Here is a 26,837-nt window from a genome sequence, read left to right on the forward strand (position 1 = left end):
AAAATTCTATTTAGTTGTATTACTTATTACTTGTCTCAGGTAAGTAAAACATTACATAATGGGCAGGGGGTTGACAATGTAATTTGACATCGCAAAATATTTTTTATAAAAAAAGCGTGAAAATATTTCTTGCACATCGCCCAGCCCTACATGGCTTTCAATTGTAACATACTCCCTTTCTTTAGGTGGATTTGTACGTGTGTTTAGTGTGTGGGAAGGGGAACGATGAGGAAAGGATGTTGCTATGTGATGGTTGTGATGACAGCTACCACACCTTCTGTTTGATCCCACCCCTCACTGATGTTCCCAAAGGTGATTGGAGGTGCCCTAAATGTCTGGCTCAGGTGAGTGGAACAGATCTGTAGTTTTCAAAATAAACAATAACAGATTTTGTTTAATGTTTAAAGTAAATAGAAGCAACTGACTCTGTACTGGTGCCAAACCAGGATTTGATTCAGTAGAACAGGGGTTTGACTCATTATTTATTTGTTTCTGCAGGAGTGCAGTAAACCTCTGGAGGCATTTGGGTTCGAGCAAGCGTACAGGGATTATTCTCTGAAAGCGTTTGGGGACATGGCTGACTCCTTCAAGTCAGACTATTTCAACATGCCTGTTCATGTATGTACAAAATCCATATAAAACTCTGTAAATCTATATTCATGCAAGTCAATGTCAAAGATGATTTATCATTAAGGAAAGTAACCATAACGTATCCAGATATACATTTTGGTGCTTTCTATAAATTTGTGTTACTTTGGACCTGTGTGTATTTCAGATGGTGCCCACCGAATTGGTAGAAAAAGAGTTTTGGCGTTTGGTTGGCACCATTGAAGAGGATGTGACAGTGGAATATGGTGCTGACATTGCCTCGAAAGAATTTGGAAGTGGATTTCCAATCAAGGGTGGAAAGTTTAAGGTCGCGCCACATGATGAGGTACATCTGAAATCTCAGGACTTTTTATAGATTACTTCTTACTTCTAGCATATATTCATTCAGTTTCCAAACACATAAACAGTACTTCCTCCCTTTGAAATACCAACATTTGCACATTTACAAAATATATTTATTTTTGCACCAGCACTGGGTGAGTTGAAAGGAAATTGATTGTGCAGGCTCCATTGTGAACTGAATTCAGTTCTCCTGATTCCATGATTGATGGAATTAGTCTGTGCTGTGTTTGGCTGTTGTAGAAATACCTTAATTGTGGGTGGAACCTGAATAAGATGGCCATGATGACACCATCAGTACTCACCCACGTCACAGCAGATATCTGTGGCATGACCCTGCCGTGGCTCTACGTGGGCATGTGCTTCTCCTCTTTCTGCTGGCACATTGAGGACCACTGGAGCTATTCCATCAACTACCTGCACTGGTAATAATCCATTCATAATGCTCAAATATGTGTACAGATTATAATATACGCACTATAATACATGATAACAGAAAATAAACACCTTAGAATGCTTAAAGATGACTTGAAATGGCATTTGTAAAACATGTTACTTCCCTAATGTGTGTATTTCTGAATGATACAGAAAATAATGCAGGGTAGGATGTGATGTTTTCCATTGTGAAGTGTGAGACTAATATGGTTAAAGGGATTGTTCACCCAAAAATGAAAATTCTCTCATTTACTCACCTTCTTCTGCAGAAGAAAGACTTTCTTTCTTCTGCAGAGCACAAACAAGGATTTTTAGAAGAACATCTCAGCTCTGTTGGCCAATGCAAGTGAATGGTGACCAGGCCTTTTAAAGCTCCAAAAATCACATAAAGACCACATAAATGTAATCCATACGACTCCAGTGGTTAAATCTATGTCTTCAGAAGCGATATGATAGGTGTGGGTAAGAAACAGATCAATCTTTTTTTTTTGTCTTAAACCACTGGATTCATATGGATTACTTTCATGCTGCCTTTATGTGATTTTTGGAGCTTCAGATGTCTGGTCACCATTAACTATTAAAAAAATCTTTGTGTTCTGCAGAAGAAAGAAAATCATACACATCTGGGATGGCGTGAGGATGAGTAAATTATTTTTGGGTGAAAAATCCCTTTAAATGGGAAGTCATTTGGTGACAACCCTAATTATGTATTTGTGTATGTTTGTTAGGGGTGAACCTAAGACATGGTATGGTGCTCCAGGATTTGCTGCTGAGCAGTTGGAAGCAGTCATGAAGAAACTGGCCCCAGAACTGTTTGAGTCTCAGCCAGACCTTCTACACCAGCTCGTCACAATCATGAATCCTAATACACTCATGGCCCATGGAGTACCTGTGAGTTACTCTGACATAATCACATGTCTCTCTCTCATGTAGAGTGTGTGAGTAACACACACATGCTCCTCATCTATGTTAATGTACCAACTTATTCTGTTCTGTTCCATCAGATTTACAGAACCAATCAGTGTGCAGGAGAATTTGTTATCACTTTTCCACGAGCCTATCACAGCGGCTTCAACCAGGGCTTTAACTTTGCAGAGGCTGTGAACTTTTGCACGGTGGACTGGGTGAGCAGTTATAGGATCAGCCTGAATTCTGCCATGAAACTGACTGATATTATTGTTGATTTTCTTGAGCAGGGTTTTGTGTAGATTGATGTTCTCATGTTATTTATATCCGTTTCATCATTGTTGTGCTTTGATGTGGTGTGCAGATGCCACTGGGGCGTCAATGTGTGGATCACTACCGCTTGCTGCATCGTTACTGTGTGTTCTCTCATGATGAGATGGTGTGTAATATGGCCATGAAGGCCAACAGCTTGGATGTGGTTCTGGCATCGGCTGTACAGAAGGACATGCAGCTCATGATCCGAGAGGAGAGAGAGCTGCGAGACAAAGTCAGAAAGATGGTGAGAGAATTATTCCCCAAATTTGTTTTTGTGTATGTATATATATATATATATATATATATATATATATATATATATATATATTATAAAATGAATATACCCTCATAATTGATCATTTTAATAGGTTATATATGTTCGTGATATCTGACTTAGTCCTTTTTCATTAGTTTCATTACATGCAAGAAATAGCTTTCCCGACTTTACCAGACATTTTTTATTGTTGTTCAATATTTAATAACGTCTTTTTCTGTCTGTAGGGGGTGGCCCAGTGTGAATTGTTTGAATATGACTTGCTGGCAGATGATGAGAGACAGTGTGTGAAGTGTCGCACTACCTGTTACCTGTCTGCTCTCACCTGCCCCTGTAGACCAGGAGTCCAGGTGTGTCTGCACCATGCCCACGACCTCTGCTCCTGCCCAATTTCCAACTACACACTCAAGTGAGTCCTCACTGCATTCATTACTCTTCTCTGATCACTATATAAGGGCTGTGCTTATCTTTTCCCTTTACATCAGTCAAGATAGGTCTTGTTGTAATATATTTTAATCATCCTCATGATTAGTAACATGTTTGTATGAATGAGTGATCAGGATGGTTTTCACATCATTTTGTAGCAAAAACTCTAGGCTACAAGATTTAGTTCTCAAAAGGCTTGTGGACAAATGTTTGGTATGTGTTATATGGCCTTATTTCGATGACTTAAAATTTGTGTTTTTTCAAAAACCATGCATAAATGTTATTTTCTCAAAAATACAAACCTGTACATACATGTTGCTCACATATTATTGTAGCCCAGTTTGTGCTGAATACAGTGTTATCAGACTTTAGCCATTAATATGTTTTTAAGCAACTGAAAAAAAGCACAAATGTCAACTTCTCCAGGGCCCAAAACACCCTCAGACCCCAGAGGGTTAAAGGAATATTCTGGTTTATACAACAAGCTCAATCGACAGCAATTTTGGCATAATGTTGATTACCACAAATATTCATTTTGACTTGAATCTTTCTCTTTTTTCTTTCGTTTCTTTAAAAAAAATTGGATTACATTGAGGCACTTACAATGGAAGTAAATGGGGCCAATCCGTAAACATTATAGTTAGAGCTGTCGGAATTAACGTGTTATCATATGCGATTAAGTAAAAATGAATTTACCAGGGGGGCCTGGGTAGCTCAGCGAGTATTGACACTGACTACCACCCCTGGAGTCACGTGTTTGAATCCAGGGTGTGCTGAGTGTCTCAAGCCAGGTCTCCTAAGCAACCAAATTGGCCTGATTGCTAGGGAGGGTAGAGTCACATGGGCTAACTTCTGTTTCTCTCTCTCAATGGGGCATGTGGTAAGTTGTTCGTGGATTGCGGAGAATAGCATGAGCCTCCACATGCTGAGTGTCCGTGGTGTCATGCACCATGAGCCACGTGATAAAATGTGCGGATTGATGGTCTCAGAAGTGGAGGCAACTGAGACTTGTCCTTGGCCACCCGGATTGAGGTGAGTCCGTCTCCAAATGGTACAGAATGCAGCAGCTAGACTCCAGATGGGTCTTCAAAAATGTGAACACATTACGCCCATTTTAGCCTCACTTCACTGGTTACTGGTTCATTTCAGAGTTGATTTTTAAAATCTCTTATTTGTTTATAAATCTCTGAACAAATTAGCCCTTGCTTATCTCTCTGATTTACTGTGTTCCTATAACCCCTCTACAGCTCTTAGATCAGGGACACAAAGACTTCTTACTCAACCCAGTTCTAGATTAAAGCAAAGGGGTGAAAGTGCATTTGCTAACGCTGGTCCCAAACTTTTGAACAGCTTGCCCCTGCACATCAGATCCACACTGACACTACAGATTTTTAAATCGCTACTAAAAACGCACTTTTCTCTCTGGCTTTTAATGTTGTCTAATGAGGGTTTTGTTTTATTCTTTCTATGTCTCCTTACTTTTGTTTTTAGATTGTTGAATCATGTGTTTATAGATTTTCAGATTTTCTAAAGCACATTGGTCAATGGCTGTTGTATAAACTGTGCTATATAAATGACTTTGTTCTGTGTAAAATTATAGAACAAATCTCAACGTAATTACATTAAAACTAAAACCTTAAAACGACTGTTAAAAACTACGATTTAAACAATTATACAGCTCAAACACATAACATTCCATTGTAAGTGCCTCACTGTAACTTTGATTTAGCTTTTTTTTTTAACATTATGCCACAAATGCTGTTGACTGAGTTCAACTTGTATTGAACCCAGAATATTCCTTTTAAAGAAATGTTTTTGGTTGGTTAAATTAAATCACAAGTGTTTAGTCTTTCAGATTAGAATTAAATCTGGTAAAGTTTTACCTAGAGGATTTCTGGTTTCAATCAATTTAATACTCAACCACACAGTTACCGGTTCACACTGGATGACCTTTACCCCATGATGAATGCTGTGAGTCAGAGGGCAGAGTCTTATGATGAGTGGGCATCAAGGGTGACTGAGGTTATGGAGGCCAAGCTAGACAAGAAACGCAGTAAGTTTCATTCTGAACACACCCAGAAGTAACACAATTACTTTTTCAACCCTTCATCAAAACACATAAGCTGAGGTACACAGAAGTTCCTGTTAGTCTTGACTTCCTTGGTCTAGCCAACAGATGGATATAGCATGGCTTAAGTATACAAAGAAAGATCGGAGTACCAGTGAGTTTGAGTGTTTTTGCTAAGTGAGAATCTATTTGCATCACATATTGTTTTGGACACCAATTGTAAGAACTTTGATGATAATTCCTCTTAGTGTTCTGATGTTCCTCCTAATTGAACAGTGTTGACTTTCTTAATAAAAGTCCTTTGTCTTACTGCACAAATCATCTGCAAATTATTCTACAGACAAATTGATTTTCATACCCTTTCAAAAGAATATACTTTTTACCGACGTAACCAAGGTAAACTACATGGAATTTCCAGATCCAAACAAAACCCGATGATTAAAATATAGTCCCAACCTACTTTATTCCCTGAGAACATTCTATTTCAGCCAGAAATGTTATAACATGGAAGTAGAAGAGTCATGTTGTCTTCAGTATAAGTTTCACATTTGCTCCTGGTCTCTTTTTCTAACCCTCTCTCTCTTGCGCTGTAGATGTCACAGTTTTTCGCTCCCTTCTGGAGGAGTCAGATGAGAAGTCGTTTCCAGAGAATGATCTGTTACGTCAGCTCAGGCTGGTCACTCAAGATGCTGAGAAATGTTCGTCTGTTGCCCAGCAACTGCTAAACGGCAAGAGGCAGACCAGGTACAGAGACGCACTCGCACACAGAATACTGTGATACAAACTCCCAAATACACACTCCCACATGCTAAAGTGATACACACACACTTACATGTGTCATAGCCGCACACACTTATGCAATACAAATACTTAAACTCACGTAGACTTTAAAGCACATACGTGTGTTTATTTCCATTTAAGGGGAATTTTGTGGGTGGCTTCATCTTTCTGCAAACAGTGCTGTGGTTTGGCCAAAACATATTTGGCATATTAATTTTGTGTATGCATATATGCATATGTATTTATGTCTGTATGTCATTGTCTGTCTGCAGGTACCGCACAGGCGGGGGAAAATCTCTAAATCAGCTCTCTGTAGAGGAAATGAGATCATTCGTCCGGCAGCTTTATAACCTGCCCTGTAGCTTAACACAGGCACCACTTCTGAAGGTGACTTCCGCACATGCACACACACACACTCACACGCACACACATGCAAGATGCACCACAGCACAGGCAGTTTTCTTTACTAAAGTTGAAAAGCAAAAATTCTGTCATTTTGTACTCGCTCTCATGTTGTTCCAAACCCATTTTAATTTCTTTATTTCTTGAAACACAAAAGGATGTGAACAGCCTCAGCCACCATTCACTTTTATTGTATTGAATTTGTTTTTTTTTTATTTTAATTCTGATTAAAATTTCCTTTTGTGGTCTATGGAAGAAAGTAAGTCACACAGGTTTAGAACAACATAAGAGTGAGTAACTGATGTCAGAATTTGAGGCACTGATTATCTCTGAATGCCTCTGGCTAATTTAGCTTGTACAATAGAAGCTATTAACTAAATCAATTTCTCTCTCTCCCTCTCTCCCTCTCTCTCTCTCTCTCTCTCTCTCTCTTTCAGGAGATGCTGAATAGCATTGAGGATTTCCAGCAGCACTGTGAGAAGCTTCTCTCTGATGAAGTGAGTGCAGATTCTGTTTGTGAGATCGAGTCCTTGCTGGAGGAGGGCTCTCAGTTTGACGTGTTTCTTCCGGAGTTGCCACAATTACGGGATCATTTGGAGCAGGCGCGGTGGCTGGCGGGAGTTCGGCAGGCAGAGGATATAGTGACAAACCCCTGCGGCCTCTCTCTGGACAACATGCGCCGGCTGATCGATCGAGGGGTCGGACTAACACCACATCCCTCCACCGAACGCACAATGGCTCGCCTGCAGGAACTGCTCACGATCTCAGAGGAGTTGGAGGAGAAAGCGCAGTCACTGCTCAAGGCCAGGTGGGGGCAGCACAGATGTACACATACACTCGATGAGCACTTTATTAGGAACATCTGTACACCTACTTATTTGTGTGATTATCTAATCAGCCAATCGTGGGGCAGCAGTGCAATGTATAAAATCATGCAGATGATTATTCTTCAGATTTTCATGAACAACAGTCTCTAGATATTACTCTGAATAGTGCCAAAAATATCCTGGGAGTGGCAGTTCTGTGGACAGAAATGCCTTGTTGATGAGAGAGGTCAACGGAGAATGGCCTGACTGGTTCAAGCTGACAGAAAGGCTATGGATACTCAGAAAACCACTCTGTACAAATGTAGTGAGCAGAATAGCATCTCAGAATGCCCAACACGTCGAACCTTGAGGCGGATGGGCTACAACAGTAGAAGAACACGTCGGGAACTTTATTAGGATCACAGTGTTCCAGTGTATATATACATGTCCATATACAGTAGCAGCAAGTAGTATTTGGACAGTTAAACCACACTTAAATATGTACAGTATGAATGTCATTGCAGTAGATACAAAAAAATATTTTAAAGAAAGAATGTACATGTACACAAAAACAGCTGAGGATTTGCATCAGTTTAGGCCTAAAGATAATTAAATGCTAAGTAGCCCTTGAATGAGCCTTGTATAATTCCTGCAGTGTTTGTTGAGCACCTACAGGTGGCAGCACAGTGTGATTCTGTAGTGATATGACATTTGTTATTATGTTGGTATATAGGCCTCCAGAGAGTTTGGAGACACTCTGTTCCCAACTGACTCAGGTAGAAGGTGTACCAGCCTACCTGCCAAACTGCCTTCTACTACAGGACACAGTGAACATGGCTAAAGAGTGGCTTCAGGAAGCTGACAATCTACAGGTAGTGTATATTAAAGAAACCTGTTCAGTAAAGAGCATGCTTACAAGTGTACTAACTATATATGACCGTTGAAAGCATGTCCATGAGGTGTCTTAGAAGAGGAAAAAATGACATGTGAGGTTATGTTAATATGTGATTCTGTTTGCGATGACAGGTGGGAGTTCGGATTCCACTTCTCGGCTCCATCTCTGATATGGTTCTGAGAGCTCATGCTATCCCTGTGCAACTGGAGCCTCTGGAGCAGTTTGAGTTTCTGGTCTCAGAGGTGCAGAGTTGGAAGGAGTCAGCCACAAAAACCTTTCTCATCAAAAACTCCCCTTTCACTCTTTTGGAGGTCAGAATGGATAAAATAATAATAATAATATATTTTTTTAAAGGAATAATTCAACAAAAAAATTTAATTGTATCATCCTTCACTCATTTTGTTCCAAACAAATGACTGATTTTCTTCTGTGGAACCCAAAGGAAGATTTGGCAGAATGTTTACAAAAATAAGTTCAGACACCCAATGCCATTTTTAGGAAAAGCAAAAGAAGTTCAGACTGGCCCTCAAGCTCACAAAATGACAAAAAGCACTAAAAAGGCACCATTAACGTAGTCCATGTGACTTGTGCAGTTTTTTAAATCTTCTGAAGCCACCCGATAGCTTTGTGTGAGGAACACACAGAATTGTTTAATTCACTGATAAACCTCCCCTCTGCTGAAGCTCTCAAATCTCATGTGCACTTCTGCAAATTCAGACATGGCACCAGCTTTGATGAAAGTAAAAATTTTTGGATAACCTATTTATTTTTCTAACTGTTTAAAATGGAAGTTGTTTTAGTTCTTAAATGGCAGAAATACTCAAATGTAACTTTAAAAGTGAAGAAGTTTAAGTGGTTTAAAGGGGTCAGCCAACAGGATTTACCCATTTCATTTGATCTTTTATAAGCTATAAAGATATTATTTAGATTCGTTATTAAATATAAAGTGTTTCTATCAGGGTGATTTAATAGTTTTGATCACCTGTGCAGGTGTTATGTCCCCGGTGGGAAGTGAGCAGCTCTTCAAAGAAGAAGATGAGGAAGGTTAAAGGAGAGTGTGTGTCATCAGGGAAGAAGAAGCTTGTGAAGCTGGACAGTATGAGTGACGTAGAGCGAGCACTTTCAGACAGCAAAGACTCTGCATCTGCTGTAAGTTCAAAATACTGAACATTCCAGAAATGTTCCAAAAATGGTACTATTTCTGATTCATTCATTTTCTCTCTCCCTCTCTCTCTCTCAGATGTTTACTCTGGCTGAAGTTCGTTTGAAGGAGTTGGAGTCGCTATGCTCTCTTCGTGCAGCTAATGAATCAAAGCTCTTACCTGCAGCGGACTGCGGTGCTCTTAAAGTGTGTGTGTGTCAGAAGCCACCTATGGGTGCCATGCTGCAGTGTGAGCTATGTCGAGACGCTTTCCACAGCGTGTGTGTGCGTGACTCCACGAATCGCCGAGACAGCAAAGCCTGGCTGTGTCCGTCATGTCTACGGTCGACGAAGCCCCCTTTAGACAAGATCCTGTCCCTTCTGGCATCCCTGCAGCGGATTCATGTGCGCCTCCCAGAGGGCGATGCCCTACGTTACATGATCGAACGCACTGTCAGTTGGCAGCGACGAGCACGAGAGGTTATAGACTCCTATGATCTCTCGCTGAACTCTCAGGATTGCAGCGGAGCTTTACCTACACAGAGCCATTGGACCACTGGACACAATAGGAAGGTCAGACTTTAGATTGCACAGGCAATATTTAAGCTAACTCACACGAGCAATAGTGCGATATGGGCCTGCATCATCAGCACTGCTGTGATTCGGTGCAGGCACGAGGCTGCAGGCTGAGTGCTGTAAGTAATCACAGCAGTGCTGATTTAGGGCCATATTGCATGATTGGGATATTGCTTATATAAAACAGTTCAATGAACAAGTAAATGTTTTAAAAATGAGGAAAAACGGAGTACGGTCATAAACGCATTTGTGCATGGAACTACTTTCTTACGCGACGAATCAGAATCTGCTGTTGTTGGTTCAAACCAAATGATGTGTCTCAAAAACATCAGGTTAGAATTAGTATCATGGATTGGACTTTTCTCACAAATTATTAGAGAGAGTGAGAGAGTGAGAGTTTGCGAGTTTGCGATCACTTGTTTCTACTCCCAAGCAGAGATGATGTTTTGAAGATAATGTCATTTTGGTCAAATGCGTCCTATTTTCTGTGGAGAAATAGCCATCTGACTGGGTGTATTCCTTCCTATTTCGTGGTAGCTGGTGCACAAGAGTCAACCATTATAGAAACCGCAATCTCCTCCGTCACTTTGAACAGTATGTCCTCTCCAATGTGGAAATTCCAGTAACTGATAATCAACCTTAAGTTTGTGTAATTAATCAGTCTGTAGTGTCTCTCAGCTGTGAGCTTTAATGATTAAGTTGTTAGTTAAAGCTGTTTAAAGCCATTTCCTAGCTTTAGTAGTGTAGTAGTTCTCCAAGCGATCATGTAGTGAGTGAATGAAAACACTGACTGTTGCTGACTAATATATATATATAAACAAGAAGAATTGTTTATTCAGAAGGTGTCGGTGAGAATACTGTATTCACAAAACTAGTCTTTCACAGTACTCTGGTCACAATTATAGGAAGACATTGTAAGACACATGGCTTGCAAGTCTTTTTTAATGTGGGGAAAACATTTGCTATCGATTTAAATGCAGACCAAGCATCTTGAACCTGTGCAGCCAGGCTTCTGTAACATTTATGATTTATATGTGACCTTTTCTTTCTTTCTTTTTTGCCTTTTGTGTTGTTGACTGTGTATCAGTTTTGTTTACTAGCCATCAATTGTCATTATTGCTCTGTTCTAGCAGATGTCTCCAACTCGGTGTCAGGACTGGAGTGTTTCTGGGCAAGAACAGTCTGTGTTTTATACAGAGCAGCGCTGCATTCCCCTTCAGGGTCTGTATCCTTCTAAAATTCTGAACACTCAAGAGTATTTTCATATTCTCATTAATCTCATTGAGGAGACCAATCATTAGAGCAACAGTACAGACGAGAGAGAGAGTTCACGTTATAAAATGAATGTGTATGTGTTTCAGGTCTAAGTGCGGAATTGGAGGAACTGATGGTAGAGGGTTTGCTTCTACAGGTCTCTCTCCCCGAGACTCAACAGCTCTATAGACTCCTACTCTCCGGCCCCCCGACCATAAAAACTCCTCAAACAGAACACACACCCTACCTCACTCAGAATCACTCCTCACCACAGAGAGAGGTAAAGAGTGTTGAGTGTGAGAATGCATACATTATTTTGATACTTGCTATTTAGTAGACTCTTGTTCATCCAAAGAGATGTGCAGGACATTAAATTGAATGCTATTGTGCAAAACAACTTGGCTTTACTTGAGTACCGGTACTGTTTATATCACTGCACAGCACCCATAGGCCAAGTAAAAAGCACTAAGTATGACATAAGGTCCCGATATACTTAGAGATGTTCTTCGTTTAGGGGTAAAAAGAAGTTCTAAACAGCCGAGCACTGGTATACTGTTTGCAAACATTTAGACTTCGGCCACACCACTGTGGGAGGTGTTTAGAGGAGCATTTAAATATGAGGATGCTACATGCAACCTTAACTATTGTGACATTAAAATGTGTTATCAATTACTTCAAAAATTAACTTGAAATTAAAAATGTAGTGGCAAAAAATACCTTCATTATGAATTCCCTATAAATATCTCAAATTATTTCTAATATTTTATCCAAAGCCTAACTCATAAAATCACAAAATATTATTTAAATTTATAGGTAACAACTTTACTGAATGTTTTTGGAATTTATATTAATGAACTGACTAAATTCAAGTATTTTACATAAAAGGGCGACACAGTGGATTTTTAAAAATGCTCAAAGGAAAAAAATGCCACTGAATATCAGGTCCCGGGGCAAATATTGCCAATAATAAAAAAGTTAATTTCTGACCCTGGCTTAAGTAAGGTTTTGAATTTTTTTGTCTTTTATTATTTGTATAATATATTAACAGTTTCATATTAGCAAAAAGGCATTTGAGGTCTTGCTATATAGCGAATGTATTCTGAAGGGCATTTTGAGGGGTTCCACAATGCGTTTTACACTTGCTTGTGTCTATCCATCTTTTTCCTGAACGCAGAAGTGTTCCACGATTTGCCTGTTTACTATTTAAAACAGATATACTATTTATAAAACAGAACATTTCAATATTATTTTTGAAAAATACTGGAAAACAACATATCAACATTATTTTTTCAAAAATAAAGAGGAGGGAGCAGCATTTCTTTTGAACTGAAACTTGAAATATATAAAAATATTTAACTAAACAGCTCCCCAAATGTTTTTTTTTTCCTGTAAAAGTATTTCTGTGTAAGTTGGGTTCAATTCTATGAATGTTATGTATAAACATACAAACAGATATAAACAGACAAGACTCAGCATTAATGGTGTTGACACTCTTCATGTAGCTTGTGGCTAGCCCGTTTAATCAAGTGCAAAAAGGGCCAGTGTTGGTTAGCTAGCTACTACTATTAATGCCATCATCATCTCAACTCATACGGGCGAGTACTCTGTTTAATCAGTACTCATCTCTGCTTCCCGAGGCCCCGCATAATGCACTCCATTGCAGTAAAAGATAGCGCTAACATTCATTGAGTTTGTTTATGCAGTGATATTTTTGTGTAACGTATGCGCTAATGCAACTAGAGATGGCTAACGTTCGTAGTATGGTAACAATTAATATTTAACCCGTAAACCCCTTATCACTTTTGCCCTTTATTAAATGGGGGTTCCTGAAAAGTCGCTTACCAATTCTTTTTTTTTTTTTCCTGCTAGTCTGCAACAACCAAACATAAGTTCAGGCATTAGGCCCTTTCCCACCTACAGTCCTGGAACTTTTCCTTTAGTAACTTTCTAGATGAGAACTCGTATGAGGAACGGAACACCCAAGGAGACTTTTCCCCTGTTTCATTCACATAGTTACCACAATAGTGACTTCATCTAGTATCAACCATTTTTCTTATGACATGGTTTGAATGCAGAATTCAATATCAACAACACTGATGGAGGTTGCCGGAGTTACACTTATGTTAGGGCTGTTTTACATGAACTTTGTATCTGCATCCAAAAACATAGGGAGCTGCCTAGTCAGGTGATGGTTTAAATAACAGTGTTTTTGGATGAATGGAACTCAAAAGGAAACTGGTTCCTGAACAATTTAAAAAGCACCTAAAAAGCACCTTATTTCATCCTACCTCCTTATACAGCCCCCTGAAGGGAGCATCCTCATATTTTCGGACTCTGTCTGTTTCTTCAGGTTACAGTTTTAACTGTGCGCAAGTGCTGTGCGTGCTGCAGCCATAGTTAGAGATGAGACAAGCGGTCAGACTACAGAATTTAGTAGACAACATGTTGAAAGCACTATAAACTTATTTATGAACACAATCTTTTACCATAAAGGCTTTTGACTCAACATAAATGACTGTACTGAAATACTCGCTCATTGACTTAGACATTTCGATTCAAGTTACCACATGCTCCGAAATCACGTTATTTTCTGTATAGTTACACAGTACATGTAGTGAAAACCTTTATTAGACTTAAAATGAAAAACTGATGAAGGCCTACGTGCTGAAACGCATTGGTTATTGTCATTCATTTTAAGTCTAATAAAAGTTTTCACTGCAAGTGTTGCTGGATTCCTGTTGTTTCTATCCATGCACCTTGTAAATGGGTATAGTAGCGCCATATCTACTTCTGCAGTAGTCACGCAGTACAAACAGTACAGATGAGATGAAAACTCAGTGTCTCCTGATGAAGTTATACACACACATGTGAAACGGGTGATCCTCTTTCAATACTTTTGTTTTATTTTATTTATGTTAAGGGAATTGTAAAATGATATGAGTAGCATGCTAGCGGCTAGTTGTTTACTAATGGTAGCGGTGGACTTTTCTCCTATCCAATGTTTTGTGCGTCATAGGTTTTTGGCCAATTACAGGCTGCAGCACCTCCCACAGTCACAATATGCCCCCAAAAGTATCTACTCCAGAGTAGAGGCTAAAAATCCCTCAAAAACAGCTCAGAGAAACTGTAGTTCCTTAGGTGTGAAAGCGACAAATTACTAGACCCGTGGGGGAAGTACCTAAAATGAGTTTTACTACTGCCAGTGGGAAAGGGCCTATTTTCAGTGGAGTACTCTTAGACCCCCTGAAAATTTAAACTGGGTGTTGTTATCATAGAAATGGATTATAATGATTGTGATGTTTATTGCAACGCCAGTATCTACATTCATAACTTTAAAAACAGCTTGTCCTCTCAGTGATGCATCTTTCTCTTTTCTCTCCTCTTTCCCATATCTCCTCCACGAATATGGAGTACAGTGTTAACTGGCCATTTACTCGTGACATATAATCTGATAATACTGTGGGCGGGACATTGAGCCAGACTACAAGCAGTAACCTTTCAGAGAGATGCAGTGGCATCAGAGCCAACGAAGCACATTTTAAAATTTAGTTATTTAATTGGCAATGAGATCAGACAAAATAATGATTCTGATAATTTAAAAAAATGATGAGGTAGGAGATTATGTCAGATCTGATTATCGGCCAGGTCCCTAGTAGGAATGGTCAAAACAACATGTGGCTCTATAGTGCCGATACTTCACAGAGTCAAGATTACCTTATTTTTTACAGTCCCTCATCTTAGCATGTAGATGACATGATTTTGATGGTCCGAGTTTAGTTATGTTGACATCATTAACTACTTTGAGTTATGACAGCCAACAACAGCACAAGTTGAGTGTGAAATTCATTTTTACTCCAAATAACACTAAATGGTTGTTGTTCTCCATCTTTGTAGCTCGTTTCGAGCCAGAAACAGAAAAGAGGCAATTAGAATCATCATGGCACTGCCCAGTGGTTGCTCAGGAAAACTATGGATATTTACAATGTGGCACAGCCTCATACCATATTGGTTAATGAAATTCTTTGCAATCTTTTTCTTTGCATCTCTCTTCAGAGAACAAAAACTATCACTTCAGCAGAAAAGAAAGCAAAGCGGCGAATGAACAGAGAGTACACAGAGATCAGGGACAGAGGGATAAAGCCGAAAAGCAAGAAGCAGAGGATGAGCACAGAGAAGAGGAGAGAGAGGAAAGCAGCTTCAGTTTCCGCCTCGGACGTTTCTCAGTCAGAAGACTCCGAGGAAGAAATGACCCTCTGTCCAGCAGAAAGTTGTCTCCAGCCTGAGGGAGAAGAGGTAAAGGAAATCAGTCTGTGAATCAAGGTGGTTTGTACTACCCTGCAAAGACAAAAAGCAGTAACTACACATTTAGTTAAAACTGAGTTAAAACTGAGTTATAACAGCAATGGTTTCTCTTAGATTATGATCAGTCCTGTGACGGATGCGCTTGTCTCAACTATGCACAGAATCAGATAAAACGCAATGTGACTATTTTATAATCCACCTTTTGCTGGACAACAAAAAGAACTTTGAAGCCAATTTTTTTTAGGTTCACTGTTGTTGTAGTTACAGCATTTTGGCTTTGTAGGGCAGTTTAATACCTGGGGAAAGCTGCCCGTTAGATGTCTGGTTAACCAGACAAACCTTGACCCTGTGAGTGAGTGAGTTGACTGTTCTCTTTCTGTTGCAGGTGTACTGGGTACAATGTGACTGTTGTAACCGCTGGTTTCACATGATGTGTGTGGGGGTATCAGCAGAACTTGCAGCTGAGGAGGATTACATGTGCGTAACGTGCAACACAACCAACGCAGGCCGTCGGAAGTGAGATGACAGAAAGGATGGCAACCACTCTTACACCACTTCCTCCTCCATCCCCTCTCCTGGCTGTGCAACTGACCCTCCCCTATTCCCAAACCTATGACCTCTGACCATAAACAATGGTGCTATTTTACTCTCTTTGTTGGACTCTACATCTTGAAATTATACCGTTTGGTCACTTTTGTATTTTTACAGCTTTTTTCCTCAAGTCTTAACTGTTTGTGATGGTCTGAAACAATACTAAATATGCTAAATGCTGAATGAATATAGCGGTGCATGGTTTTGTGTTTGTGTTGTTTTCTGGTGTGGAGGATAGACACTTATTTAACACAGCAAGGATTGTCTCTTCTGCATGCACAGCCAGAAACACCGCAACACAGGACAAACAAACAAACAAACCGTTTTCACCAAAAACAATAAATGATAGATAAATACAGAGAAATTATTTTTGGTAACCTGCCGTTTCAGTACACCGGCATCTGGGATTCTCACCATTGTGTTGTTTTATTCCTTTTGTAGACTAGTTTTATTTATCTGAGCAATAATGTTGTTTGTTAGTTTCAGGAGCTTGGTGGCAGTTTCAGTTGTGTTGGTGCTTTTAGAGATTATGGTAAGATATTCAGGATATGTAATGGACAGATGTCAGATTTGTAGCCAAAAGAAAGAGTGTAATGAACTGCCACAAAACCTGCTCAATCCGTTTTTTTGGGGGGGAGGGGGGTTTTGAGGTACTAGGATTTGAGGTTTGAATAGCTTGTTAAAAAATGTCCCAATTTATAGTGTGAAATAAAACTCTTTGTTCTAATATCAGAAATAGTCCCTTTTTCCTTCCTGATTTATTGATCGCAAGTAAAATGCTTTATCAGTGCTCATTATTTCTCTTAGGCACAACCTCAATCAAATCTTTCTCAGGCAAAACAGCTTTGCAAGTACAAACCTTGAACTGAATTTGAACTACTCTGCTACCAGTTGTTTTTTCTTTTCGGATTTTAATATTTTTATGTGTCACTATCACACTTAAAGGTCCTTTTTAAAGGAATGGTTCACACAAAATGAAAAATCCTCTCAATATTTACTCCTGATTCCAGATGTGTGTGGCTTTGTAACAAGCTGAAGGTCCGAGAAAGTGTTTTGGTGCCTCTTTGTGTTGGTACAACAAGGCGATGTTCCTTAGCCGACCGCAGACTTCTAGTGGGCGTGTAGCTCTGCAGAAATGATTTTAGGTATGTTGAAGCAGACCCAGTGACTGTTCTGTATGCCAGCATCAGAGCCTTGAATTTGATACGTACATCAACCAGAGAGACAAGGAGTGGTGTAACCTGTGCTCTCTTTGGTTCATTAAAGACATGCTGCTGCATTCTGGGTAATTTGCAGAGGTCTAATTGCACATGCAGTGAGGCCTGTAATAAGAGTGTTTGGGTAATAACAGACCAATCATTGGCAGTCAACTTACTGATCATTATTTCAAGCTTGATTACACATCCTATAGTGCCATCTAGTGCCCTGCACATGCGTCAAGCACTTGGAAGTGTGCCTAGAGACAGCTAATGTCAAGATGTTCAATGAAAAAGGACTTAAATGTTGATCTGTTTCTCAAGACATCAATTTTACTGCTGGAGTCGAATGGATTAATTTTATGTGCTTTTTGGAGCTTCAAAGTTTTGTTCATCATTTACTTGCATTGTGAATACCTACAGAGCTGAGATATTGTTCTAAAAATCTTTGTGTTCAGCAGAAGAATGTCATAAACTTCTGAAATGGCATCAGAGTGATTATGATGAGAATTTTTGATTTTGGGTGAACCATGCCTTTGACATTGGTTTTCAATTTTTTTCATTTAACTAAAGTGACTGACTAAATGAGAATAATACAAGCAATCCAAGGGAGAAAACAATGCAAGTACTGCTATCGTACCAAATTTCTACTAGAATAGTACAACTGTTATTCAAGTTCATGGTGTTATGGATTAAGATTATGGTTAATGTAGCATAATCCTGGGTTATCTTGTTCCATGATTCACACACTTATTTCTTTATCCCGGGTTAGCTATACACAAAGGCATGCAGTAATTTGCACTGCATTCCTTTGACACCTGCTCTGGAGTAGGGCTTCATAACAAAGGGTAAAAGTAGTGCAAGTTACTTTTCAAAATGTGTGGAAGTTAGCCTTAAAGGGATAGTTGCAGGGGCGGAGCAAGCAGCTTTTGGCAGGGGCAAGCGATCTGTCAGTGGTGGCACAGAAATGCTTTATATGGGGGGTTGAGTGATACAATGACAACCGGGATGGAGAGATGCGGCGACCTTTGTGTGCGCACATGTTAAGTTTAGTTTGTACATTTGTACAGAGATGATTTCACATATAAATAACTAAATTGTGCTAAAAAATAACCAAAAAAATGAATAAAAAGCAATTGCAATTGGGGTGGCCAATTGGGTGGCCAGACTTCGGTCCATTGTAACCACAGCCACCCCTGGCCACCCCTTAGATCTGCCACTGGATAGTTAACCCACAAATATTTTTTTTAATTACTTTTATGCTGTATTTATGTGCTTTTTAGAGCTTCAAAATGTTGTTAAGAACCTATAGAGCTGAAATATTCTTCTAAAAATCTTCGTTTGTGTTCTGTAGAAGAAAGAAAGTTATACACAACTGGGATGCATGAGACAGAGTAAATGATGAGAGAATTTAGATTTTTGGGTGAACCCTTCCTTTAACCCGAAGCCCTATATGGAGCCATCATAGGCTATGTATAAAACTTACAGAGCCAGGGCAAACATGTACATCAGTAGCAACGACAGATATTTTAACAGTAAATCATCGGAAGTGTAATAGTAGCAATTACAGACATTTGACTAGTAATGCTGAGTCTTACAAGTCTTGGTCGCTTGAATCACCTTTTAACCCATAGACTTGCAAGAGTACAACTCACCTCTATCTGCAAAGAAACAATTGTTCTCAAAGTACAAGAGCGACGTTTTCACATTAGTGCGTACGCACGGGCTGTATTTAGTCATGCAGCAGAAGATGTGAAGGATCCCGAGTAATGCGTCTTGGCACACGAGCTTGATTTGGAGCTCGTAAAAGGCGCTCTGAGCGCGAGACCATCTGCACCCAGTTCATCATGGATTTAACGGCATTTGTAAAAGGGTACGAATATACTTTGAATTGAGTCTGCTGAATTCCTGCAAACTAAAACGTAATACTTGGCTAAGAAACATTACATATTCCCCAAAATGTCCGGGCAACACGACTTCTCTCGCTTGGAGAGGCAGGGGAGCGATGACTCGGATACGGACGTGCTGCTCGGGACTCTGTCACCGGAGGAGGTGGAGGAGCTCGAGCTCCTTTACATCGATCCGGATACGAATGTACCGGTGGGACTCCGTCAGCGGAACCAGACAGAAAAACTCCCCTCTCGAGGATACAACAGAGGCCATGCTCGACTACTGCGAGCGGGAGACGAAAAGACTGATCCGGAGAGAGCGGAGTGCAGAGGTGATGATTCTGTAATTCATATTAATGTGAAATCATAATACACTACAACTCATAAATCAATATTGATGAATTCACTTTTCAGGTTTCACCTTAAAGGAATAAGTTACAGTGAGGCACTTACAATTGAAGTCAATGGGGCCTATTTTTGGATGGTTTAAACGCAGAAACGTGAAGCTTATCATTTTATAAATGCACACATTAATTCTTCTGTTAAATATGTTTTATTAGAGCTGTAATGTTGTTAAATCGTCATTTCTACATTAATTTTAGGGTTTGTTGACATTATATCGTCATGTCAACTAAGTTTTAAAATTGTATGTAACTTTACACGTAAAAGGTTAGTAAGTGATTGTATCACACTTAAATCATGTTAACACACGTACTGTTTAAATCTGGCTATACTTTTGAAACAGTGAGTATTTTAAAGTTTACTGATTGGCCCCCATTCACTTCCATTGTAAGTGTCTCACTGTCACCCAGATATCTGCTTTGTTTAAAGAAAAGAGTGGCAGGTCAAAATAATTATTTGTTGTAATCAACATTATGCCACAAACGCTGTCGATTGAGCTCAACTTGTATTGAACACAGAATATTAGTTTAACACTGTGAGAAATTTGTTACCGACAATTTGACAGATTTTGTCCATTTACACAATTCAAACTTGACCAAAATAATGCTTTATAGGTAAAAGTTGTGACTGGGAATGGATAGGGAATGCAGATTGAACCTGTGTTGTATCATTCTATCTCTAACTGTTCTGATCATAGTGTGAAATGTTTACAGATCTGAGGACACACTAAATGGCTGATTTACTGTAGATGCATCACAAAGATCCTTGATAACATGCCGTCCTTGTCCCATGTATATTTGCTGCAAATACATGGACTACAGAGGGATCCTAATGCCCTATAATAATAATAATAATAATAATAATAATAATAATAATAATAATAATAATAATAATACCGTCATAAGTATTGGTGGTGATTGGTCACATGACATCTGACCTCTGCATTGCCTTTGAGTATTTTGTTGTGCTGCACATTTACAGAACACTTAGTCCTCAAAGGACAACTTATTAAAGCTTTTTTTGTTTTTGAAAAGACAAGAGTTTTATTTCAGAACAAAAGTTTATTCCTCCAAATGTCATATTTTGCTTGCACTTCTGTTTGGATGTCTCTTAGGTAAAGATTTTGAAGTGTGTACATTTGGTCTACAGCCAAATGTCTTTGTAAACTTTCAGTATCATGGATCAGTTTTTTGTACTCTGGTATACACAGGATTCAGAAAAATTAAAATGTGTATATGCAGGAAATCTTGAGTAACCGAGCAGACAGATGGTATCTGGTTCTGCTGAGATGGTGTTTTTGGAGTATTATAGTTGTGTTTTACAGGTTTAAACAGGTGCTAATGAAGAACTAGTTATGTGATACACACTCAAGGGGCCACAAACTAGATTTAGCTAAACTCTACTGAGATATTGAAGTATTTGTATGAAATATGTTCAGCAGGCAACAGAACACACTCAGTGGAGTCAGTGGAGTCTTCACAAAAGGTATTAAGCAACTTTGTACTCTTTAAAAACAGTGGTTCCACCTTAAGAGATCTTAAAGTTGACCTTAATTAATCCTGAGTTTTGAAGAACCTTTAAAAATGACTTTTCTGATATACTATTGGGAAGCTTATGCAGGTGCAACATCATATTTGGCAATCACAAAGATGGATGTGAACTTTCTGGCACTAAGAATATAAAAAATTCTGACCGAAGAGTCATTTCCACATGCACCCTGTAAAGCAGCTGTGAAAACGATTTATGTTCTGCTTATTTTGCAATAGTCAGTAGGTAAAGTCATGTACTATACTGATTTGTAAGTGTTTTCTTTAAGCTTGGCCTCAGTGAGGTTTTGGAACAAGTCCAATGCTTGGGACCTTTCGAGGATGGCGTTCCAGACGTTCCTCCCTTTGCAGCCTTATAAGGGCACGGCTGAGAGTTTTGAGACTTCTTCAAACAATAGCACACAAATCTACAGAGCACACTCATTCCCTCCTAATGGACACTAAAAATAACTCCCCAGCTCCAGCTGGATCCATCTACTGCCTGTATTTATTTTACATATGTTTCCTCTGTTTGATGTCCAGATGGATTTAATGTTGATGTTGGTATTTATCGATAAATACACACCAAAATGAAAGCAAAGTATAAAGTAATGTAGGACGTAAATACAGTGATTAAGATGTCAAAAATGTGATCCTGATTAGGCAAAAACAGATATTTAAACAAGCGCTGTCAGTCAGATAATGTTACATAGTAAATCATGATTAATCTGAGATTTTGAAAGTGCTGGGATTTTACATTTTCCAGTCAAAATGCATTTATTTCCATCTCAGGAAAGAAAACAATACAAAATGTAATACTGCTTTATTAACAAAGCCTTTCACAGTATAATGATTGAAATCCACTAAATTAGCACAAATTCAAGAACATTAAATGTTTCCCAAAGTCTAAGTGGGAGGTTGGCTAATTGAAGTCTCCATGGGGTGTGTATTTATTGCAAAGTGCATTCAATCTCTTAAACTCTCTGTATTAATCTGTCGGCAGACTGTGGCTGTCGACTTTGGATATGGAGTTCACATGTTTGAACTCCACATGAAAAGCGCTGCTGACAGTGTCTATGTCTGGAATGGCATACTACCTAAACTACTTTTACTGCTTCTGTCATATCTAACATAAATATTAGGAGTAGTGTGTAGTATGCCATTCCAAAAATGACCAACGTCTTGCTCTACTTTTAGCACACCGGCACTAGCTATATAATGATACTTAATCCGAATTTTCATTAGGTTATCATTAGGTGACGCTCCACAGGAGAACTCCAACAATCTGCTCAGCAGACCCTCATCACTCCCATATATCGTGTTTGGCTTGTAGTTGATAGTTAAGATTTGACATGCTTCTCTAGTAAAATTCTGACTTACAAAGTATGTAAAGTACATTTGTCACAAGTCCCATCTGGGTTGGTTTTGGAAGAGGTCTTTTCTCCATCACTTGATCATAAACCTTATTTACAGTAGTGCCATTTTTGATTTCAGATGGGAATGCAAACAAGGGTATAAGGGAAAAACTTACCATATCTTCACTGTATAAAGCTATCAAAAAGCTCCCAAATCACATCTAGTTTTCCACTAATCATGTTTTCTTGAGTTTTTTTGTGTACTAAAATTTGGAATGTCATTTTTCAATGTTTCCTCTGTGGAACTATGAAAAACACTTTAATCAACAGTACAACCCATTGAAGAGAATGTAGGTCTATCTCTCACAGCCTCGCCATTCCTGTGAAAAATCAAAGATGGCGCTAATGTGAATAAGGTCTATTGTCACCAAATCGCTGTTGTATGTAAATATGTTAATTGTGATTAAGAATGATTAACCATTAAACATTTTTAATTACTTGCATGCATTAACACGTTAATTTTGACAACTCTAATTTTAAACATATAACTATCAAAAGACAAACAACTTTTAAGTGTCATGTGCTGTGGTGAATCATTTGTTTTGTGTTTAATGCTGAAGGGTGAGGTTAGAGGGGAGGGCAGGAGGAGAGATCGACTGCGCAGGATGAGGAGCAGAGAGTTCTCCAGGTCACGGAGTGGCGACCCTCCCGACACAGACAGCAGAAACACTGAAATGGAACAGCCTTCCAAAAAAGATGACGAGGAGGGGGCTAGAAAAAGAGAGGATGACTCTAAAGATTTACCTGATAAAGAAGAAAAAGAAAAAGACAAGATAATTATCAAAGAGAAGAAAGGTGAAAGGACCATTTGTAAGACAGAGAGTGTAAAAGAACAGAAAGAGGGGGAACTTTCCAGTAAAGAAAGGGGAGGCAGCAAGACTTTGGAGCTTATTTCCAAACTTCAAGAGAAAAAAGAGAATAAGAAAGAAAGAGAGAGAAAGGAAGAGAGAAAAGAGAAAAAAGCGAGCGAAAACACAAAAATTCGAGGATTCATTTCCAAACTGCAGAGAGATAAATATGCCGAGGACCTCAAAATAAAAGACAATAAGGCAGATATCAAGAAAATAGATGAAATCAGAACTAAATTCCTGGACAAACAGAAGAACAGCAGAGAAGGAGGCAGGATAAACTTGAAAGATGGAGAAATGGAGAAGAGAAGCAGAATTAGAAGTGCAGAGAAGAACACAATGACTGAGAGAAAACAAGAGGATGAGAAACATCACTCACAGAGGGAAATACCTGAACCTCAGAAAAAGAGTGAAAGCGAGTTAAAGAAAGAAAAAGTGCTAGGCCGAACAAAAAAACAAGCAAAAAGTTCTGAATACAATGAGCTGCAGATGTCTACCATTTCCAACTATAGCGTCTCTGGAAACTGGGAACTGGACAACCGTTCAGTTACTGAAGATGATGAGTCTTGTGCTGAAGATGATGACATGGACAGTGACACTGGTTCTAGCATGTTTGATGACCTTCTGGAGCAAGTTCGCTGTGACGACCCTGAACTAACAGCGGTCAATGTCAATAATTCAGATGCCATTAAGATAGACACTTTGATACAATTTGCAGAGGGTCTCAGTAGCAACACTCATGTTAAAACCTTCTCCCTTGCTAACACGAGAGCGGATGATCATGTCGCATTCGCCATCGCTGGAACTCTACTCAATAACTCCACCCTGACTGGCGTCAACCTTGACTCCAACCATTTAACAGGCAAAGGCATCCTGGCCATCATCAACTCTCTGGAACACAACAGTTCCCTCATGGAGCTGAGATTTCACAACCAAAGACATGTCTGTGGAGGCAAGACAGAGATGGAAATGACCAAAGTCTTATATGCGAACTTGTCTCTGCTGAAGCTGGGATATCATTTTGAGCTGGCCGGTCCCAGGATGACCATGACGAACATCTTGAGTCGAAACATGGACAGAAAGCGGCTACAACGACTAAAAGCACAAAAACTCACCAGACAGGAGACTGACTCCACCCACAAACCCCCCACTCAAGATAAGAAGAACTCACCTGACACAGATAAACCAAGAGCTACTACATCGTCCATCCACACTGGGAAGAAAGACTCTAAATGTGCAGCAACTTCCAAATTCACCTCTGCTCAGGAAACTCCCAAAGCCACGCCTAAGGTGACAGAAAAGAAAGAGGGGGCAACAGGATGTAGGCAAGTACCTCCTCCACCCCCTCCCGGCCCAGCTTTAGATGTTCAGGCACTGAGGAGGTCACTGACCCCTATCTCTCAGAGGAAGCAAGACAGTAGTACAGCTGTCCGACAGACGGAGGGGAATTTCAGAGATCAGCTATTAGCATCAATCAGAGACTGCAACACGAACACACTCAAAAAGGTAAAAGAGGTACACTATGAGCACAATGTGTTCGCATGTGTTTTCCACCATATTTGACCACCTCCATATTCGGTTTAAGTGGACAAATCTCAAAACGTTTTGATTCCCGTTCACAACTGTCTTTACCGTCGTCACCTAAAATGCATCTTATGGTGCGTTCAAGTCATGTCAGAATGATCGTATAAGATTTGAGTGCACTTACAGTAAATGCCATCACTAAGTCTTAATTACCAGTGGGGAAACTCTGGATTTTCCAATTTGGGGGTGTGTTGATTTTAAGAATCATACTGGAAGGAAACTGGTATTGGTAATAATTCAGTTTTACTTATGGGTTTTGACTGTACTGCTTAGTTTGATTGCATTTTTGTACTGTTAAAGAGGTACAGTGATACAGTTGGACAGAAACAAAAGTAATTTAGCTGGCATGTGCAACAAAATCTGTATTTAGACTTCTGAACTTGTGAGTACGAACATCCCAAGAGGACTTGAACGCAGCATTAATACCAGGTGTAACCAGGTCATAGATGTCAAAATCATGCATATCAGTGTTATGTCAGTATCTGGCTCTTTATTAAACATAACTGTCTGAAAGAGTAGACAAACAGTAACTGACATGAAATGTTAAAAATGTCATTTAAAAGCACCTTGTTTTCATGATATGCAAATATTTTTTATATATAAATGCTTAATGCTCTTCCTCTATGTCTCTCTCAGGTTGAGATCCCCAAGCGGTTGAGATAGCATCGGTTTGGTGTAAATGCAAATACCTTCAGATTCCCCACAGTCCTTAGGAACTCAATCATCATGGAAACCACAGAAACATGAAGATGAGATTCCCCATTACTGTCTCACTCTCTCTGAAACACATGCAGGCACCTGAGACTGTTTGCCTGATATCACTATATATATATATATATAAACATTTGAGGTGTTACACAGTGTATTTTCCAGCTGAGTGTGATTTTTCCATGGAAAGTTAGCCATCACTGAAGCTGTGAGGGGCAACTTTGGGGTTCCTAGAACATTAAGAAATGTATAAATAAGATAAATAAATTAAATGGGTTTTAGGAATGTCATTTGTAGCTCATTTGTTCTCAGCCCCTTCCACACTAAAATCTTTCTGTAAACCTGTCATGAAGTGGCACTAATCATTAACTCTGCAGCAATATGATAAAAAAAAATATCACAAAAAGGCAAAGTGGAGAATTCCTTGTTTATGTGTTTGTTAAAATGTAGAACATACTAAACGGGAGTCTCAAGCTACCATATAACATATTTATGTGATATTGTATTTTATTTCATAAGGAGATTTGTTTATGATCTTGGATTTTGGGGAATCTGAACTGTTGAGAGAATTATTGATCATAAAAAGAAGATGGAAAAATGAACAATGTGAATAATTTGCGACCTGTCACATCAGCAGGTCTTTTGCTTCTGTAATGGGGTGTATTTGTGAGCAAAACAACATTCCAAAATCTAAAAGAAATGTACTGGATCTCGGAAAAGAACAGAGCCAGACCTGAATATGAATTTGTAGACACTATAACTCCAATTAAGATCTATCTATCTGTCTGTCTGTCTGTCTGTCTGTCTGTCATAGTGGTTCTCAACCTTTTTTATACCAAGGCACTCCATTGTCCAAGAAAATATCTGAATGCTCTGTATTTCCTCTGGTATTTTGCTGTAATGATGACAAACTGCTTGTTTTCAAACTGTATTAACAGAAAACAGTCATGTCTCTAGATAAAATTATTATTCATTATTAATTGTATGATTCCAGAGATTTGAAGAACTGTTCTCCATTGATGGGAGTTATTAAAGTAAAAAAAGTTGATGTCAGTTTATGTGTTTTTTTTACACATTTAGCTTATTATAATATATCTTATACATTTAGTCATTTTAAGGCCCCTTGGAAATTTACCAAGGTTCCCTATTG

At 39.1% G+C, this 26,837-nt stretch overlaps 1 protein-coding gene and 1 pseudogene across 2 annotated transcripts in view; both read left to right on the plus strand.

Annotated features, from left to right (window-relative positions):
• LOC127620847 (lysine-specific demethylase 5B-B) overlaps positions 1 to 16,833 on the plus strand; it is a 30,830-nt gene extending 13,997 nt beyond the window's left edge. For both annotated transcript variants that reach the window (XM_052094112.1, XM_052094113.1), the window contains 20 exons: positions 186 to 344; positions 499 to 618; positions 776 to 934; positions 1,192 to 1,373; positions 2,112 to 2,274; positions 2,388 to 2,507; positions 2,654 to 2,848; positions 3,106 to 3,287; positions 5,233 to 5,357; positions 5,966 to 6,116; positions 6,425 to 6,539; positions 6,992 to 7,362; positions 8,094 to 8,232; positions 8,387 to 8,566; positions 9,246 to 9,404; positions 9,496 to 9,969; positions 11,106 to 11,193; positions 11,334 to 11,506; positions 15,280 to 15,519; positions 15,914 to 16,833. In XM_052094112.1, the coding sequence (XP_051950072.1) occupies positions 186 to 344; positions 499 to 618; positions 776 to 934; positions 1,192 to 1,373; positions 2,112 to 2,274; positions 2,388 to 2,507; positions 2,654 to 2,848; positions 3,106 to 3,287; positions 5,233 to 5,357; positions 5,966 to 6,116; positions 6,425 to 6,539; positions 6,992 to 7,362; positions 8,094 to 8,232; positions 8,387 to 8,566; positions 9,246 to 9,404; positions 9,496 to 9,969; positions 11,106 to 11,193; positions 11,334 to 11,506; positions 15,280 to 15,519; positions 15,914 to 16,048 (3,630 nt within the window). In that variant the 3' untranslated portion in view covers positions 16,049 to 16,833. The remainder of the gene's footprint in view (positions 1 to 185; positions 345 to 498; positions 619 to 775; positions 935 to 1,191; positions 1,374 to 2,111; positions 2,275 to 2,387; positions 2,508 to 2,653; positions 2,849 to 3,105; positions 3,288 to 5,232; positions 5,358 to 5,965; positions 6,117 to 6,424; positions 6,540 to 6,991; positions 7,363 to 8,093; positions 8,233 to 8,386; positions 8,567 to 9,245; positions 9,405 to 9,495; positions 9,970 to 11,105; positions 11,194 to 11,333; positions 11,507 to 15,279; positions 15,520 to 15,913) is intronic.
• A 2,245-nt stretch (positions 16,834 to 19,078) lies between these two features.
• LOC127621195 (leiomodin-1-like) lies at positions 19,079 to 26,708 on the plus strand (annotated as a pseudogene).
• Positions 26,709 to 26,837: the final 129 nt, after the last annotated feature.

The sequence above is a fragment of the Xyrauchen texanus genome, chromosome 27 (genome assembly GCF_025860055.1).
Source record: "Xyrauchen texanus isolate HMW12.3.18 chromosome 27, RBS_HiC_50CHRs, whole genome shotgun sequence".
NCBI classification, from domain to species: Eukaryota; Metazoa; Chordata; class Actinopteri; order Cypriniformes; family Catostomidae; genus Xyrauchen; species Xyrauchen texanus.